The 15779-nt window shown below is 42.6% G+C and overlaps 1 protein-coding gene across 1 annotated transcript in view; it reads right to left on the bottom strand.

The window, feature by feature from the left end:
* RTKN2 (rhotekin 2) overlaps positions 1-15405 on the bottom strand; it is an 85931-nt gene extending 70526 nt beyond the window's left edge. Inside the window, exons 1-3 of the mRNA XM_020793203.3 lie at positions 14903-15405; positions 10673-10869; positions 3810-3868 (exon numbers count right to left, since the gene is read on the bottom strand). Of these exons, the coding sequence (XP_020648862.3) occupies positions 3810-3868; positions 10673-10869; positions 14903-14956 (310 nt within the window). The 5' untranslated portion in view covers positions 14957-15405. The remainder of the gene's footprint in view (positions 1-3809; positions 3869-10672; positions 10870-14902) is intronic.
* Positions 15406-15779: the final 374 nt, after the last annotated feature.

Genomic DNA, 15779 nt, shown 5'->3' with positions numbered 1-15779 from the left:
CTCTACTTTATGCTGATGATGCCGTTCTATTGTCAACTACGTGCGTGGGATTTAGAAGACTTCTGAGATCCTTCTCCACCTACTGTAATGAAGAACAACTAATAATTAACTATGCTAAAACCAAGATTATGGTGGTGAGTAGAAGGAGAATAAAACACAAATGGTCTCTAAATGGTCACCCTGTAGAGCAAGTAGCATGCTATAAATACCTTGGCATAGTTTTTCACTCTTCAGGATCCTGGGTTACTCATGTAAACCACGCTGCAATGAATGCCCAGAAAAATACTGTGGCAATAACAAGATTTTTTCATACTGTTGGGGGTAAACATGTACCTTCGGTATTACAAGTTTTCAAGGCCAGGACTATATCACAAATGCTTTATGGTTCTCAACTGTTCGCCTATGCTAATTTACGACCTCTGGAGATTGTTCAGACCAAGTTTGTGAGAGCCATCCTTGGAGTCCCACCTTGTACTCCCAATGTGGCTCTCCGCTTAGAGGTCGGGTTAAAATCCATTAAAGCACAGGCTAAAGTCCTTATGCTGATATACTGGATTAAACTGATTTTTTCATTAGAAGGCTTGGCCCCACTGATCCTACTAGATTCTTTTCAGTCGGAGTGGAAGAAGCACATAACAGAAGAGATATTGAAAATTGGCTTTTCCCCCAGTATACTTATAGCAATGGGTCTTACAGATGCCATTAAAGCGGTGAAGTTAAGGGTATGGGACATTGAATTACAGGACCATGTTGGCCAGTTAGGGAAATATAACTTCCTTAAGAAATCTGCCTTTATCACCTCCTCGTACTTAGCCAGCACTATGTCATCTAAAGCCATAAGGGCTTTTACGCTAGCTAGGCTTAACGTACTACCTTCTAAGCTTCTGGAGGGAAGATTTCGAGGTTTGCCTGCATCAGATTGTCTCTGCCCCTGTAATAGTGATAAAGTTGAAACAGTTGGTCATGTTCTTCTTTTTTGTACCTGTTATCGGGATCTTCACATGGAGCTTTTATCATCTATTATCTGTAAATCTCCTGGGAGATCAGAGGAGGATTATGTGCAGTGGCTACTCTCTGACAGTACCCCTTATATTACTAGACAAGTGGCCAAATTCTGTGCTGCAGCAATGGTTATTCGTAAACAGATGTTTGGGTAGGTGATTTTAGATCGACAATATAATATTTTTAATACAACACTATCTGTGGTTTTATCTATATCAAGGATATATTATGTTATTAATTGGAAATAAGGGTTTGTTTTATCATGTTTTAATGGAATTTTATTACCCTGCTCGACTTTCCTAAACAATAATTGTATGTATCTATTTTATACTGTTCTGGTTTTACTGGTCTTTGACCGTAATAAAGTATACCTACCTACCATTACACATTGAACTTTCAATGCCAATTTCACCCTCAGGATTAGGTGACCAATAATATCAGTTGATACCCCTTTTCACCCAATACCTCTCCAAATATGCATTAATTCTTTTCCTGACATACAGCCTTTCCCCTTCAAAAAGACATACTCTGAGTATAACTTCCATACATCTTTGAAATCATTATCTTACTTTTCTTCCTATTTTTATTTCACATGCTAATTTATCATTAATCACTAAGCTCCACATTTCTTTATACCAATCTTCAAGATTGATTTGTTTATCACTTTTCCAATTCTTTGAAAATATTAATCTTGCTACCGTAACCATTGTAACAACTACCATATTTTTTGCTCCATAAGACACACTTTTCCCCTCAAAAAAAGTGAGGTGAAAAGTCTGTGTGTCTTATGAAGAAAATACATTGCGTTTGGTTTCTTCTAGTGGTCAGTCTGATAATTACACCTTTTTTACTATGCTGATCTGGAAGGACGCTGCCTCAAGCTTGCTGGGAGTAGGCAAAATGGTGGTGGCTTAACAGACCCCCCCCCCAGTACTGTTCTCATTACTAGCACTGATACTACAGGGCATCCTAAGCAGCCCTGTAGGACCAGCACTGCTTACTGGACAGCCGGATCACGTGACCAGCCAGACGCTGTGGGAAGCAGAGAGAGAGAGAGAGAGAGAGAGAGAGAGCACTCCACGGAGGAAGGGAGAAGACTCATCCAGGTACCGTAAATAACATAATAGAGAGGAATTCCTGGCTGGATTGCTGACTGGTGATATTAAGGGCACATGAGGCATTGTTGGTGAAAAGTAGGATTTGTTTCAGTTGCTCATTGAGTGAAAGGCTTTTAGTTCTTTTGACATTTGTCATACTATTCAAACAACCCACTCTAATGGTATCTTAAACCTGAATTTTTGATACTTTACCCTGATGTATTGCACCTTGGGGTGTCTACTTCACTCCCCTAATGGTGAACATAATTCAAAATGTATTATATAAAGTAATAGACCTCCTCAAGTGGGACCACTCTGCCTATAGAGATACCATACAACTTTATTACACTATTTGGTTCAGAATACTTTTTCCTGTTTTCCTCCTCTAAAAATTAGCTGCGTCTTATGCTGAGGTGTGTCTTATGGAGTGAAAAATCCAGTAACTCTTTCTGGTCTTTTTAAAAATGATCATTCTTAATTATGTTCAGGAGCGCAATAACTGAATATCTGAATATCACATCCAATAATTTTTCTAATTTCCTTAAAAATTAGTGCCCATTCTTTCTTTTTTTTTTTTTATTTCACACGTCCACCACATATGCATATAGGTCCCTTTTTCCATCTCCAGAATTAGATGGTAAATTTTTATCTATTATATCCAGTCTTACTGGAGTTAAATACCATCTCCATGCTACATTATAGCAATTCTCTTTTACCCTTGTAGACATATTCTTCATTATTCTTTTTGACCATACAGTGGTGCCTCACAAGACGATTGCTTCGCATAATGACGAATTCGCTTTACAATGAGGTTTTTGGAGCCATCTTGCGCTTCGTTTAACGATGTTTCCTATGGGCGATTTTCGCTTTACAATGTTAGGGACCTTGCCTTGCAAGACGGTTAAATTTTAGGTCCCTCTTTTTCACTTTATGATGTTTTTGACAGCTTTGTCTTGCTTCGCTATATGGGTCTTTTAATGGTCTCTGTTTCGTTAGACGGCTGTCTTCGCTTGGGAACCGCGTTTCACTTAACGATGTTTCCTATGGCAATTTTCGCTTTACGATGACTATCCGTTCCCATTGGAACGGATTATCAGGTTTTCAATGCATTTCAATGGGAAAAATGCCCTGCTGGGACAGATGAGCGGCAAGTGAAGCTCCGCTTCCTCTCAGCGCACTCCTATTAGGTTCTAATATCATTGTTGATCTGACAGGAGGTGGAGCTTCACGCCCCGCTCCCCTCCTGCTGCTGCTAGATCAGCTGTGCCTGTGGCATTAGAATCTAATAGGAGCCAGCACTCCTATTAGGTTCTAAGCCACTGCTGATCTAACAGGAGGCAGAGCTTCAATTGTAGCTCATCTCCTGCTCCTGCTCGCCATTTCCTTTATGAGCTTGATTCAAAGCTATCCTCCAACAACCTACTGGATAACGTACCCTCCCCCAGGTCCTTGGGAGAATGGTCTTCAACTAAACCAGTTCCTGGTGTCAAAAAGGTTGGGGACCACTGCACTACACTACACAATTTTGGCCAGACTCTCTCCCCCTATATACTGAATATCATAAACATCATAAATATATTTTGTTTCCAAATGACTTTAGCATAGAATTAGCCACGTTCAAACATTTTACAAAAGATTGAACATGAAATATGTGTTTTAGTGAAAATTACTGTATTAATCAGAAATAAAATCCAGTATACATACGCTTACCTGATATGGCAATTTTGCCTCTGCAAGGTGTACGTTCTTTAGCTGCAGAATCTGAGCTTCTAATAAGAGAAACCAAAAGTTCTTATTAGATACAATGAGACTATTAGGTAAAATAATGAACTAACAATAAACTTGCATCTGCTTTCTTTCAAGAGAAACTTGTTGAGGTCCATTTAAGGGATATTCAATTATGCTTCTAGCTATCCATACAAAATATTTTAACTGTGCTTCACTAATTAAACCGCTTAGGGATGAAAAGTGACAGATATTGTTAGCATTCGCTAGAATACTGGTAGCACATTTATTACATTACATCCATAAACTGATAAGAAACTGGAGGAAGGAATCCATTGAAATGTCTATGCAAGTCCTGGAAAAAAGCACATTTTGCCAGAAACTAACCAAGGCACAGCTGTGCTGTTGTGTAACTCCCCTTTTCTGAAGACATAAGTAGTAACTGAAAAAATTGCCTTAGGTGAGGTTCTCTGGACAACCTGCCTGTTTTTGACAAAGCCATATGATGCTATGTCATTTAACCATCAAGAACTCTGGCAACATATAATAGAAATACCAAAACTATTTGAACCTACAAAACCAAGGATTTGTTGTGATTGCTATAATACTGATACAAGCAGCAGATAGGCTGCAAAATGCAATTTTTTTCACTGACAAGTACAGCCATAGTGCTGTCATCCAACCAAACATTTTTGAATTAGTCTGCACTAACAAGACAACCTATCTTCCAAATGCAAAGAAACTGGAAATCTTTGTCACTCACTGTCACTTGCAACATCCAGAAATACCTGGAGTAAGAAAGCAAAGTGTTTCAGGAAAGACTGATTCCTTCTATGTGTCTCCTTCATTGATCAAACCTTTCAGATAGGCAAAAGACAGAACTGTTTGTTATGTGCCTCTGTACTGTTATAGTACCTCCTCCTGAATGCACACTTTAATATTTCAAGGTTTTAGTGTTGGGGAAGCTGAAACCAATACCATTGTGAGACCACACTCTGTTACAAGTTTGACTTCTCAGCAAGGTCACCCAGAGTGGAACAGTCAAAGCTGAGAAACCAGACTAAGGTGCACCCTGTAACTTTAGAAATTACCGTATTTTTCGCTCCATAAGACGCACCTTTCCATAAGACGCACCAAATTTTTAGGAGAAGAAAACAGGAAAAAATTATCTGCTTTCTTCTCCTAAAATTTGGTGAGCCTTATGGAGAGGTCCATCTTATGGAACACACCCTAGGGTCCTAGGGTGTGTTCCAGGACCCTTTGGAGCCTCCCCCTGCCTCCCTCGGGGGCGAGAGGGGGTGAAATCGCCAGCTTCTGGGGCTCTTCTGAAGTTTCCCAAGCCTCAGAAGAGCCCCCAAAGGTGGTGATTTCATCCCCTCTGGCCCCCAGGGGAGGCAGGGTCAGTCTCCAAAGAGTCCTAGAACACACCCTAGGACCCTTTGGAGACTCACCCTGCCTCCCCCGGGCGACAGAGGGGGCAAAATAGGCAGCTTCCAGGATCTTTTCTGAGCCTTTCCAGGCTCAGAAAAGGTCCTGGAAGCTCCCGATTTTGCCCCCGCTGTCCCCATGGGGGTGGGTGGGTGGGAGCCTGGCAAGGGTTCAAGGGAGCCTCCCACCCCCCCCATGGGACCAGGGGGGGTAAAATCGGCAGCTCCCGATTTTACCCCCCCTGGCCACGTGGGGGTGGGTGGGGGGAGGGTGGCATGGGTCCAAGGGAGGGTCCCTTGGACCCTTGCCACCCTCCACCCACCCCCCATGGGACCCGGGGGGGGGGGTAAAATTGCCAGGTTCTGGGAGTGTTTGGAGGCTCCCCAAGCCTCCAAACACTCCCAGAAGCTGGCGATTTTAACCTCCCTGGCCCCATGGGGGTGGGTGGGTGGGAGCCTGGCAAGGGTCCTGGGAGGCTCTCTTGGACCCTTGCCACCCTCCACCCCCCCCATGGGACCGGGGGGGGGTAAAATCGCCAGCTTCTGGGAGTGTTTGGAGGCTCCCCAAGCCTCCAAACACTCCCAGAAGCTGGCGATTTTACCCCCCCTAGCCACGTGGGGGTGGGTGGGGGGAGGGTGACATGGGTCCAAGGGAGGGTCCCTTGGACCCTTGCCACCCTCCACCCACCCACCCCCACGGAGCGGCGGGGTTTTAAAATCGCCAGCTTCTGAGTGTGTTTGGAGGCTTATCAAGCTTCCAAACACTCCCAGAACCTGGCGATTTCGCCAGGGCTGGCCCCGTGGGGGGGTGGGGGGAGGGTGGCAAGGGTCCTGGGAGGCTCCCTTGGACCCTTGCCACCCTCCACCCACCCCCCCATGGGACCAGGGGGGGTAAAATCGCCAGGTTCTGGGAGTGTTTGGAGGCTCCCCAAGCCTCCAAACACTCCCAGAAGCTGGCGATTTTACCCCCCCTGGCCCCGTGGGGGTGGGTGGGGGGAGGGTGACATGGGTCCAAGGGAGGGTCCCTTGGACCCTTGCCACCCTCCACCCACCCACCCCCACGGAGCGGGGGGGTTTTAAAATCGCCAGCTTCTGAGTGTGTTTGGAGGCTTATCAAGCTTCCAAACACTCCCAGAACCTGGCGATTTCGCCAGGGCTGGCCCCGTGGGGGGGTGGGTGGAGGGTGGCAAGGGTCCTGGGAGGCTCCCTTGGACCCTTGCCACCCTCCACCCACCCCCCCATGGGACCAGGGGGGGTAAAATCGCCAGGTTCTGGGAGTGTTTTGAGGCTTGGGAAGCCTCAAAACACTCCCAGAACCTGGCGATTTTGCCAGTGCTGGCCGGTGCGTGGGTGGGAGGAGCGTCGCAAGGATCTGAGTGAGCTCCCAGGACCCTTGCGACGTTCCCCCCACCTGGAAGCTGGCGATTTCGCCGGTGCTGGCCCCGTGGGGGCGTGGGGGAGCCTCGCAAGGGTCCTGGAAGGCTCACCCGAACCCTTGCGACGCTCCCCCCCACGGGGCCAGCAGCGACGAAATTGCTGCATTCACACCATTAGACGCACTGACTTCCCCACCCACATTTTGGAGGGGGGAAAGTGCGTCTTATGGTGCAAAAAATACGGTAGTCACATCAGCAGAAATAATAGTTGTGATGACAGCGGCTGATAAACTTCTGAAAGGCAACTACTGTACAGCAGTTGATGGTGACAGGGATGGAAGATCTTTCAGACAAGCGCAATACTTGAATGAACTCTTGGTAGCACTGCACAGAAAAAGTCAATAGTAAACAACTTCTGAATATTTCAAATCTTGAAAACCCTATGATAAGACAATCCAAAATGAAGCGAGATTGTCAGAAGGCACTCAGGTCAGAAGGCACTCAGTCAATTACTGGGGGAAAGCAAAGGACAACTATGGACTGATGCTAATGAAGCAACTACAGTGGACCCTTGACTTACAGACGGCTTGACTTACAGACTTTTTGAGTTACAGACTTCTCTGGCCGCAAAATTTAGGTGTGACTTGCAGACTGAGATTTGACTTACAGACCAGAAAAAAACCAAAATGGAACAAAAACAGCCTGTTACGGGATTAATTGGTTTTCAATGAACTGTAGATCAATGGAGACTTGACTTACAGACTTTTTGACTTGAGAACCGCCTTCCAATACGGATTAAGTTCTCAAGTCAAGACCCCACTGTAGATTAAAGTTGAAAGGATGCACTTAAAATATACAGATGCCACCATATTACAGCAGTATTGTACTGGCAGAAGTGACTTGAAATGAAAACTGATGAAGGTGAAAGAGTGAAAACAGGATTGCAGTTGAACATTAAGACAAAAATCACAACTAAAGAAGAATCAGTTTATTCAATAAAGCTGACAACGAATAAACTGAAATCTTAACTGTGTACACCTAGGTTCAATCATCAATCCAAATGGAGACTGCAGCCAAGAAATTAAAAGATGACTGAGACTCAGAAGGGCAGCTGGGAAGGAATAAGATTCTCAAGTGTAAGGATGTGTCACTGGAGACTGGGGCCAAGATCATCCATACTGTGACATTTCTGCTTACTATGTACAGTGGTGCCTCGCTTAGCGACGTTAATTCATTCCAGCGAAATTGCTGTAGAGCAAAAATGTCGTAAAGCGAAATTAAAAAACCCATTGAAATGCATTAAAACCCGGTTAATGCGTTCCAATGGGCTAAAAACTTACTGTCCAGTGAAGATCCTCCATACGGTAGCCATTTTCGGTGCCTGTATAGCGAGGAATCCGTCCCTAAGCACAGCGTGGAGCCATTTTGAGCACCCGGTGGCCATTTTGAAAACCCGACGATCAGTTGTTTTGATCGTCGTAATGCGAAGAATCGGTTCCCGAAGCAGGGAACTGATCTTCGCAAAGCGAAAAAAACCCATTTAGACCATCATTTTGTGATTGCAAAAACATTGTTGTGAAGCGGATTCGTCGTAATGCGGGGTAATCATTAAGCGGGGCACAACCGTACTAGAAATGGGCATGAGCTACCAGTCTGTCAGTTCGTTTTACGTCTCAAAAGGTGTTCTGAGCTTCCACAGCAATTGTAAGAGCTCTTAGGACATGCTCATCCTACACATTTAAAACATTTTATCATGGGGCAGGTCTACAAGAACATCTGTTAACAGCCTTAAAAATGGTCTAGAAATTTCAAACAGAATTCTTAGCACTTGCACATGGACATAGTACTTGGCTTCCAAGATAGAAACAATGATGGTTAGGGCACTTTAGTATTCTCTAACTGTTGCTAGTCTTCAGTTCTCCTAAAGAATACACCTGTTTGCCCTCCTCATAGGTCACTTACAATATTCTACTTATCTTCTTTCAGATCCCTCCTGAAAACAATGTTTTCAGAAGTTAAACTTTCATCTCTAGTTGTGAAGGATTCAGAGCATCTGCAATTACATTTACTTACATCAGTGGTTCCTAACCTTGGGTAATCTAGCTGTTCTTGGACTCCAACTTCCAGGAACCGCAGCCAGTAGTTTGTAGTGAAAGCTTCTGAGAACTGCAGTCCAAGAATACTTGGGTTATCCAAGGTTAGGAACCACTAACTTGCATCTATCCCATATTGCTGTTGCCTTCCCTCTCCATTCCTTCATTGCCTTCTGGCTACAAAACTTTTGCTTGTAAGCTTTTGAAGGGCATGGGTCTGATTTGACTTCTTAGATATCTGGGGGTTTTACTGTCAAGTGCCATGTACCATTGTAGTACCATGGACTAAATCCAACTGTTAGTCCCAACTGGTGTAGGCAAACTAAATCAGTATCATTTATATAAGTGATCACAGATACCAATGATTCAGTGAATTCATTCACTGAATGTAGTATCTTATAAATAACAATAGATATGTCTTCAGCAAGATTCCCATCTAGTGAATGAAATCTTTATAAGCAGTTAGCATTTCTATAATTCTGCTTCTGAGAACTGGTGCAAAACTGTACAGCTACACTATTTATTTAAGACTACCAAGTGGTTTTAAAAGGACGTAATATGTACTACAGATACAGATAATTAAAATTCTTAATCCTGAATAACCAAAATCTGGCAAATGTTTGAGTCTACAATACAAAACAACCACATTAAAAAAATATTTTTAAAAGCAGAAAATTGTATTCTTAACAAAAACATGGTAAAGGTTCCCCTTGACATTTAGTCCAGTTGTGTCCGACTCTAGGGCGTAGTGCTCATTCCTGTCTCCAAGCCGTAGAGCCAGCGTTTGTCCGTAGACAGTTTCTGTGGTCACGTGGCCAGTACGACTAGACAGGGAACGCTGTTACCTTTCCACCATGGTGGTACCTATTTATCTACTCGCATTTTTACATGTTTTCGAACTGTTAGGTTGGCAGGAGCTGGGACAAGCGACGGGAGCTCACTCCATTACATGGATTCAATTTTATGACTGCTGGTCTTCTGACCTTTGCAGCACAGAGGCTACTGCAGTTTAACCCGCAGCACCATCACGTTCCTAAAAATATAACATCACAGCAATAAAGTCAGAAATACTGTAGGTGTGTCCCAGGGCAGTCATGAATCTCTCATGCTACAGACTGATGTAGTTAACCAAGTTGACCACCGGGTGGCACCAACTAATAAGTTATATACAAAACATGAGATTAAAAAATAGAAAGTTTTCCTATACCATCTAATGCTTAATACTGCACTGTAGAGAAATACAATAAATTTAATATTCAAAATCACTTTGAGAACAATGCAGACACAATTGTTGATCACAAGTATGTGCAAAATGCAACTGGATGTCAGATTTGGCTTTTAAGTTTTGAATTTGGCTTTTGTGGTGGCAATGAAGTTCAGGGAATGGATTGTCATTTTGTGAATTAAACTGGTGAATGAAATCAAACAACCTTGCAGCCCCAAGAAAGTTTACTGCTGGTTCCCTTTGTTAACAGAGAAATTATATAGAGAAATTTGGTCCCTTCTGACACTGACACTGTGGACGAGGTTCCATCAGTCATATGAAAACTCATTTTTCAAAAATGATTCAGCCATTTCAAGGGCACCAGAGCTGTGTGGGAGTTCTTTAGAGAAAGCGGCACTTTTTATTTCTTCCAATGAAAGTAACAGTCTGAATCAATCCAAGGCGCCATGTAATATGGCCAAACACCATCTACTTTTCTCACAGCAAAGGTACCGGTGAGTCACTATCAGTATTAGAACATCTATGAACAATCTTTTGGCATCAAGCAATTAAGTTAGAAATAGGTGCATGAAAAAAACCAGTATTTCAACAAGAATGTTCAAAGATCTTGGAAATTATATACAATCCTGCTGCTTGAAAAAGAGCTAATCCATAATGAGGTACTACTAGGCATTATTGTAGTGGAAAGCATTACACTCGTAAGAAGGTAATTTTTAAAATTACTGACCGTTCAGTAGTTCTATTCACAGCTGAATCTGACTGCCTCTGTAATTCAGTCTTATAAGCCAGGATGCGAGCATTGCAAACCATCAAGTTTTTAACTGCATGCAACAGCTGGTCTTTTTGTGTGCTCACAGCAAGCAGTTTACAAATTCCTTCTCGCATTCGCATTTCAAAGTTAATTTTTTCTTGAATGCTGCAATCCTGAATACCAAAATAAAATATAGTTGTCACAAAATCTTCAATTTGTAGAATTATAATAAAAGTTACATTTGTTGAAACGGTGGCTGAAATCTTGTTACAGTTACGCAAATGGCAAAACTTTTAGATGCAAGTTGCTACAAATTAAGAAATCTTTATAGGTGTTATCTGTTATTTACTCAGTTGCACAACTCAGAATGCAATAGATAATGTCTACAGAGATTTCTTAACTAAAGATAATTCATTTTCAAAATTTACGCTGTTTACTAAATTGTGTAACAGGATTTCAGCTAATTCTACTGTTTAATTATCTGACTGGTAGTGAGAATCCTGATGCATTTTCTAAGATTACAGACGTATCCTGTAATAGCAATACTTGTGATAGCATCTGAGAAATCTAGTATAAATTATTACAGGAGATTTCTCAGGTGCTGTTATTATTACATTGGAAACTGTCTAGTTCATAAGCTAAAAAAGACTGAATGAATACAAAGCACTGCTTTTGACAGAAACAAAGAACCCATCAGTGAACCTCTCAACAACAAAGATAATGCATATGTTAGTGGTTTGCCAATAGTTCAATCTCTTTCTCTGTGCAGTGAGAGTTTGTGTGGTGCATTGACTAGAGTGCTACACTATCTGTAAACACTGGGTTCAAATCCTCTCTCAGCCATGAAACTCACTAGATGATCTTGGCCCACTGAGTTTCTGTCACTGAGCTACCTCACAGGGTAGTTATGAGGATAAAATGTATGGAAGACAGCACTGTATAACACTTTGTGCTCACTGGATAAAATGCAAGACATAATTTAAAAAATACTAAATACATTTGCGGTGTTATGAAGAGGCACCAACAGCCTGAATCCTTAGATAGCAGAATAGAAACTTTATTCATGGCATTTTCTAACATCAAAACAATCAATTTATCAATAATACATTTATAGCAAGTACAAATTTAATTTCCTATTTGAGAGTACACATTTTTCCAACATAGAAATTATCAATTTTGAGGGGGGGGAAATACATCTGAGTAGTCTTTAGGTTCTACAAGGGACAAACAATCCAATATATATTTTTTACAGGAAACTTTTTCAATCAGTACTTTACTTCCGTGTTTCAGTATGCCATGTTCATCCCTTTAGAAACCCCACACAAGGCTTATTTTTAATATACATACTGTATGATCTATACCAACACCTTTCTCTCCTCTTTTTCCCTATCTGTTTTTTTTCCTTCTACAACTACAACTGATACTACTACTCGTACCAGTAACAATGGGAGTATTACGAAATGCTGAAGTTCCGTAACTGAAGGTGAGATGTTGACCACTTTCTGAAAAAGAAAGTGCTACTTCTCTAAATCCCAGCTGTGGGCCTTAATCTACCAGTTATGGAGCCGTTCCTTCTACCATACACTTAACTCAAGTGGCCTGGGAAGAGCTAGTCCTTTCTGACATCATTGCTTCTTTAAAGTATAAGTAGCATACTCCCAAAGGACTCTAATCATTAGATTTCTTCATTCATTGAAAGATGAGGAACACTTTCAAACACCACATGTACTTACACTGTCTCTTCTAACATAAGAATGTCATAACTTTTTTATTTTTTGCAGGGTGGATTTGATTTAAATAAGAAAATTGGATTTTTGACTATTTAAAGAAAGAAATCAATTTTGATTTAAACTGTGATTTAAATCAATTTGATTTTTTAAAAAATCAATTGAGAAAGTGGAAATGTTACAAAAAAGTGGATAAAATTGATTTTTATCTGCTTTTTTGTAACAGCTCATATGTCATGGAATACATCAATTATCCCCAAATTGTGTGCTGTGACCGGATCTGAGGTGCCATAAACAACCAGGTCTTAGTAAAAGGGCTAATCCTAACTTGTGACCAGAGACAGGAAATTAGACCTACCCAATTCCAGCTCCCATGAATGGAGAGCTACATCCATAGAGGATAGTAGTCAGTTCCTATGGGGGCTCTCAACATGATCAGAAGTTCAGAAAAATCAGTACTTCATTACTGAGTTCTGCTAAATAAGTTAATGGAGAGAATGAGAGGCTGCACCCCTTCTTCCCTGAGTTTGATCATGAGATGTGATGGGTCTGAAGACGGCACTTCATCATCTCATGAAAGTTCTCCCTGTGAGCCAGAACCTTGATTTCTTGATGTTTTGAATCATGTGGAGAGCCTCTGAGGATCAAAAACTCCTCTTTTCAGGCCTGAGCTTGCACAGTTGTCAGACATGGAACAATTCTGCAAGCATGATCCTATCCGTAATTGGTTAGGTAAAGTGGAGAAACAAAATCCCTGGGATTAAGAGTCAGAGTACAGAGATTGTCATTACCAAAATGCCTACATTTGCTTTTGGAGTGTAAAAAATAAATCCATGAAATTTAATCTAAGAAACCCTAAAGTCCTCAGTATCAATCATTCAGGGAACAATGGTTTATGTGTTCCTGGGAGTTATGACAGGCTTTTTCCCCTCTCTTTTTTCTTTTTCTTTTGTCATCACTATGGCAAAGTTTTGGGCTTCAGAAACATTAGACTTTAAATTTTGGACCTGAGAAGTAAAAGGAGCATTAAGTCCTGTATATTATTCAGAACATTATGCCTATATAATATGGTACTGTACTACCAAAAACAGCCAAAAATTTTAACAAAACTCTTTTAACTGTTTACACATTTTAAAATGTGTTCTGGATCAATAAACAAATGGTTCAGATGAGTTAATGGATCATTAATTCATAAATTACCACAAATATTTGTGTCCTTGATGCTCCATACACACTTTAAACTTCACAGAACATTATGCAAGAAAACAAATTTTGTTTGAAATATGGCTTAACAAAGATTGGACCAATAAAAGTACTTTACTTGTGTACCTTGCAAATTAAATTATGCAGAGTATAATTCCAGTTAAGATTTTGCAATCTGTGAGGAAATGAAAGGTTTTTCATTTGTAAGTACCAACATCTAAAGTTTGTGTCTATATTTTAAGGCACATTTCTTGGCTTGGATCCAGAAGGTACCTTCTGTGGGCAGACCAACTTTGTCTGTGGCAGACTTCTAATCTAGTTGAAGAGATCCACTGATGGAACAGGGGAAGAAATGAGCTTCAGCAGTTCCTATAAACCCCAGCAGTCCCTATGCCATGGAAAATTGAGATACCCTTTAAAACAGGTTGGAACATAGTGTTCAGGGGACTATAGAATAGTGGTGGGGTGGAGAATCAGTGAAAATCATTCTTCCTTTCTGGCTGGCTGAAGTCTTAAAATGTGTGAGGGGGGGACCACACCACACTAGAACCAATCCATTATATAGTGCCAACAAACGACAAGAAAAAAAAAGACAAATGCTGTGTGGTCCTTATGCACCATCAAAACGAAAAGGAGGGCGATACTTTATCAGACCACTAAAAACACAAACATAAGCCGCCCAGAAGCCACTGGTAATGGTGCGGCTAAAAATACTGTAAATAAATAATAAGCTTTCCGCCTTTCATGTTCTCTATGTCTATTTGCCAAGCTGGTCATCACAAAGAAGCCTAACCGGCCACCTTGGCCATGAGCTTTGGACCTTTAACGTTTCTTGTGCACCACCCTCTGTTCTGAGGTGCGCATTCTGATGAAGATTCATGCAGGGTCGAAAGCTAAGATGTATAATGGTGTGTATGTTTACTAATAAAGGTATCGCCGACCCTTTCCTTCGGTTTATACGGTACCACACAACACAATCCTTGAGCATCAAAATAATCAGGAGCATCATAAAATGAGCGAGGGAAAAGGGTGTAAAGTTTTAAATACAGCCCTGTACCACCGCGTCCCACGTATGGAAACCAGCTGCAAAGATAGGCGGGAAAACGAGGGGGGAAACCGGCGACAGGGCACTGGGAGGAAAGAAAGGAGCCCCGAGGGGAAGAAGCGGCGGGAGTCCCGGGGGCTGCTGCCGACCTGGAGAGGAAGAAAGGTACGAGAAGGCGGGAGAAGGGACGCGGCTGCTCACTATCCCCCTTTTCCCTCTCTCGTGGCTCACCGGTTCGTTCGCCAGCTCCCCGCCGGAAGAGCTGCTCCCTCGGCACCGCCTCATAATGGCAACCGGTCACTGCGACTGCTTTCTCTGCTCGTTGCTCCTTTCACGGCCGCCACCACAGTTCAAACTTCCCGCGCGGCCGCCTTCCTCGCGGGAGGCCCAACGGCAGCCTCAGCTCCGCCTCCCGGGCCGCGGGGGGCCGGCGCCCAAATAAATAAATAAACACAAATCAGGGGAGGGAGGACTGCAGGCGGGTTGAGGGTGACCTGGGTGGCGAGCGGGCTCGGTAGCAAGCCGGGGGGAGGGAAACAACAGTGAGTCCGACGTCTGAGGAAACGTCCCTAAGCTTTAGCGTGGTGACTTTTGGTTTGTGCGGCGAGAGCTTTCCGAAGCGGAGAAGCCCGCCTCCAGGCAAGCGTCTTGGAGGAGAAAACAAGTCCCAGCGCATTTGTTTTGCGAGCATTTCGGGTCTGAGGGAAATGCCTGACGTAACATAATTCACACGGTGCCGTTGAGCAACGGCTGGGCTTCTCAAGGCCGTTCAGAATCCTTGACCAAGTGGTTCCATATCCAGACAAAAAGGGGAAAAATAGTAATCTTAAAATGGGATTTCTGTTTCCTTGTGAACTTTCGGGGATCAGATTCACTTCCTCAGACAAGACATTTCCAGACTGACTGCCATTGACGGGCACGAGTGGCACTGCCCTACGCCTTCTGTCCTTTACCACACAGTATGTGTGGGAGTGTGAGGTTGCCTTGGTGACACTTGTTGACGGTTAGCAGCTTCCACCTTAGAGTTCTGTTCCTCTTGTGTCGTATGATAACTTGAGAGTTGAAATGGATCTTGAGGATCATCTAGTCCAGCCCCTGCCGACGCAGG

The sequence above is a fragment of the Pogona vitticeps genome, chromosome 3 (assembly GCF_051106095.1).
Source record: "Pogona vitticeps strain Pit_001003342236 chromosome 3, PviZW2.1, whole genome shotgun sequence".
Classification (NCBI taxonomy): domain Eukaryota; kingdom Metazoa; phylum Chordata; class Lepidosauria; order Squamata; family Agamidae; genus Pogona; species Pogona vitticeps.
This window is presented reverse-complemented; position numbering and strand designations above follow the sequence as displayed.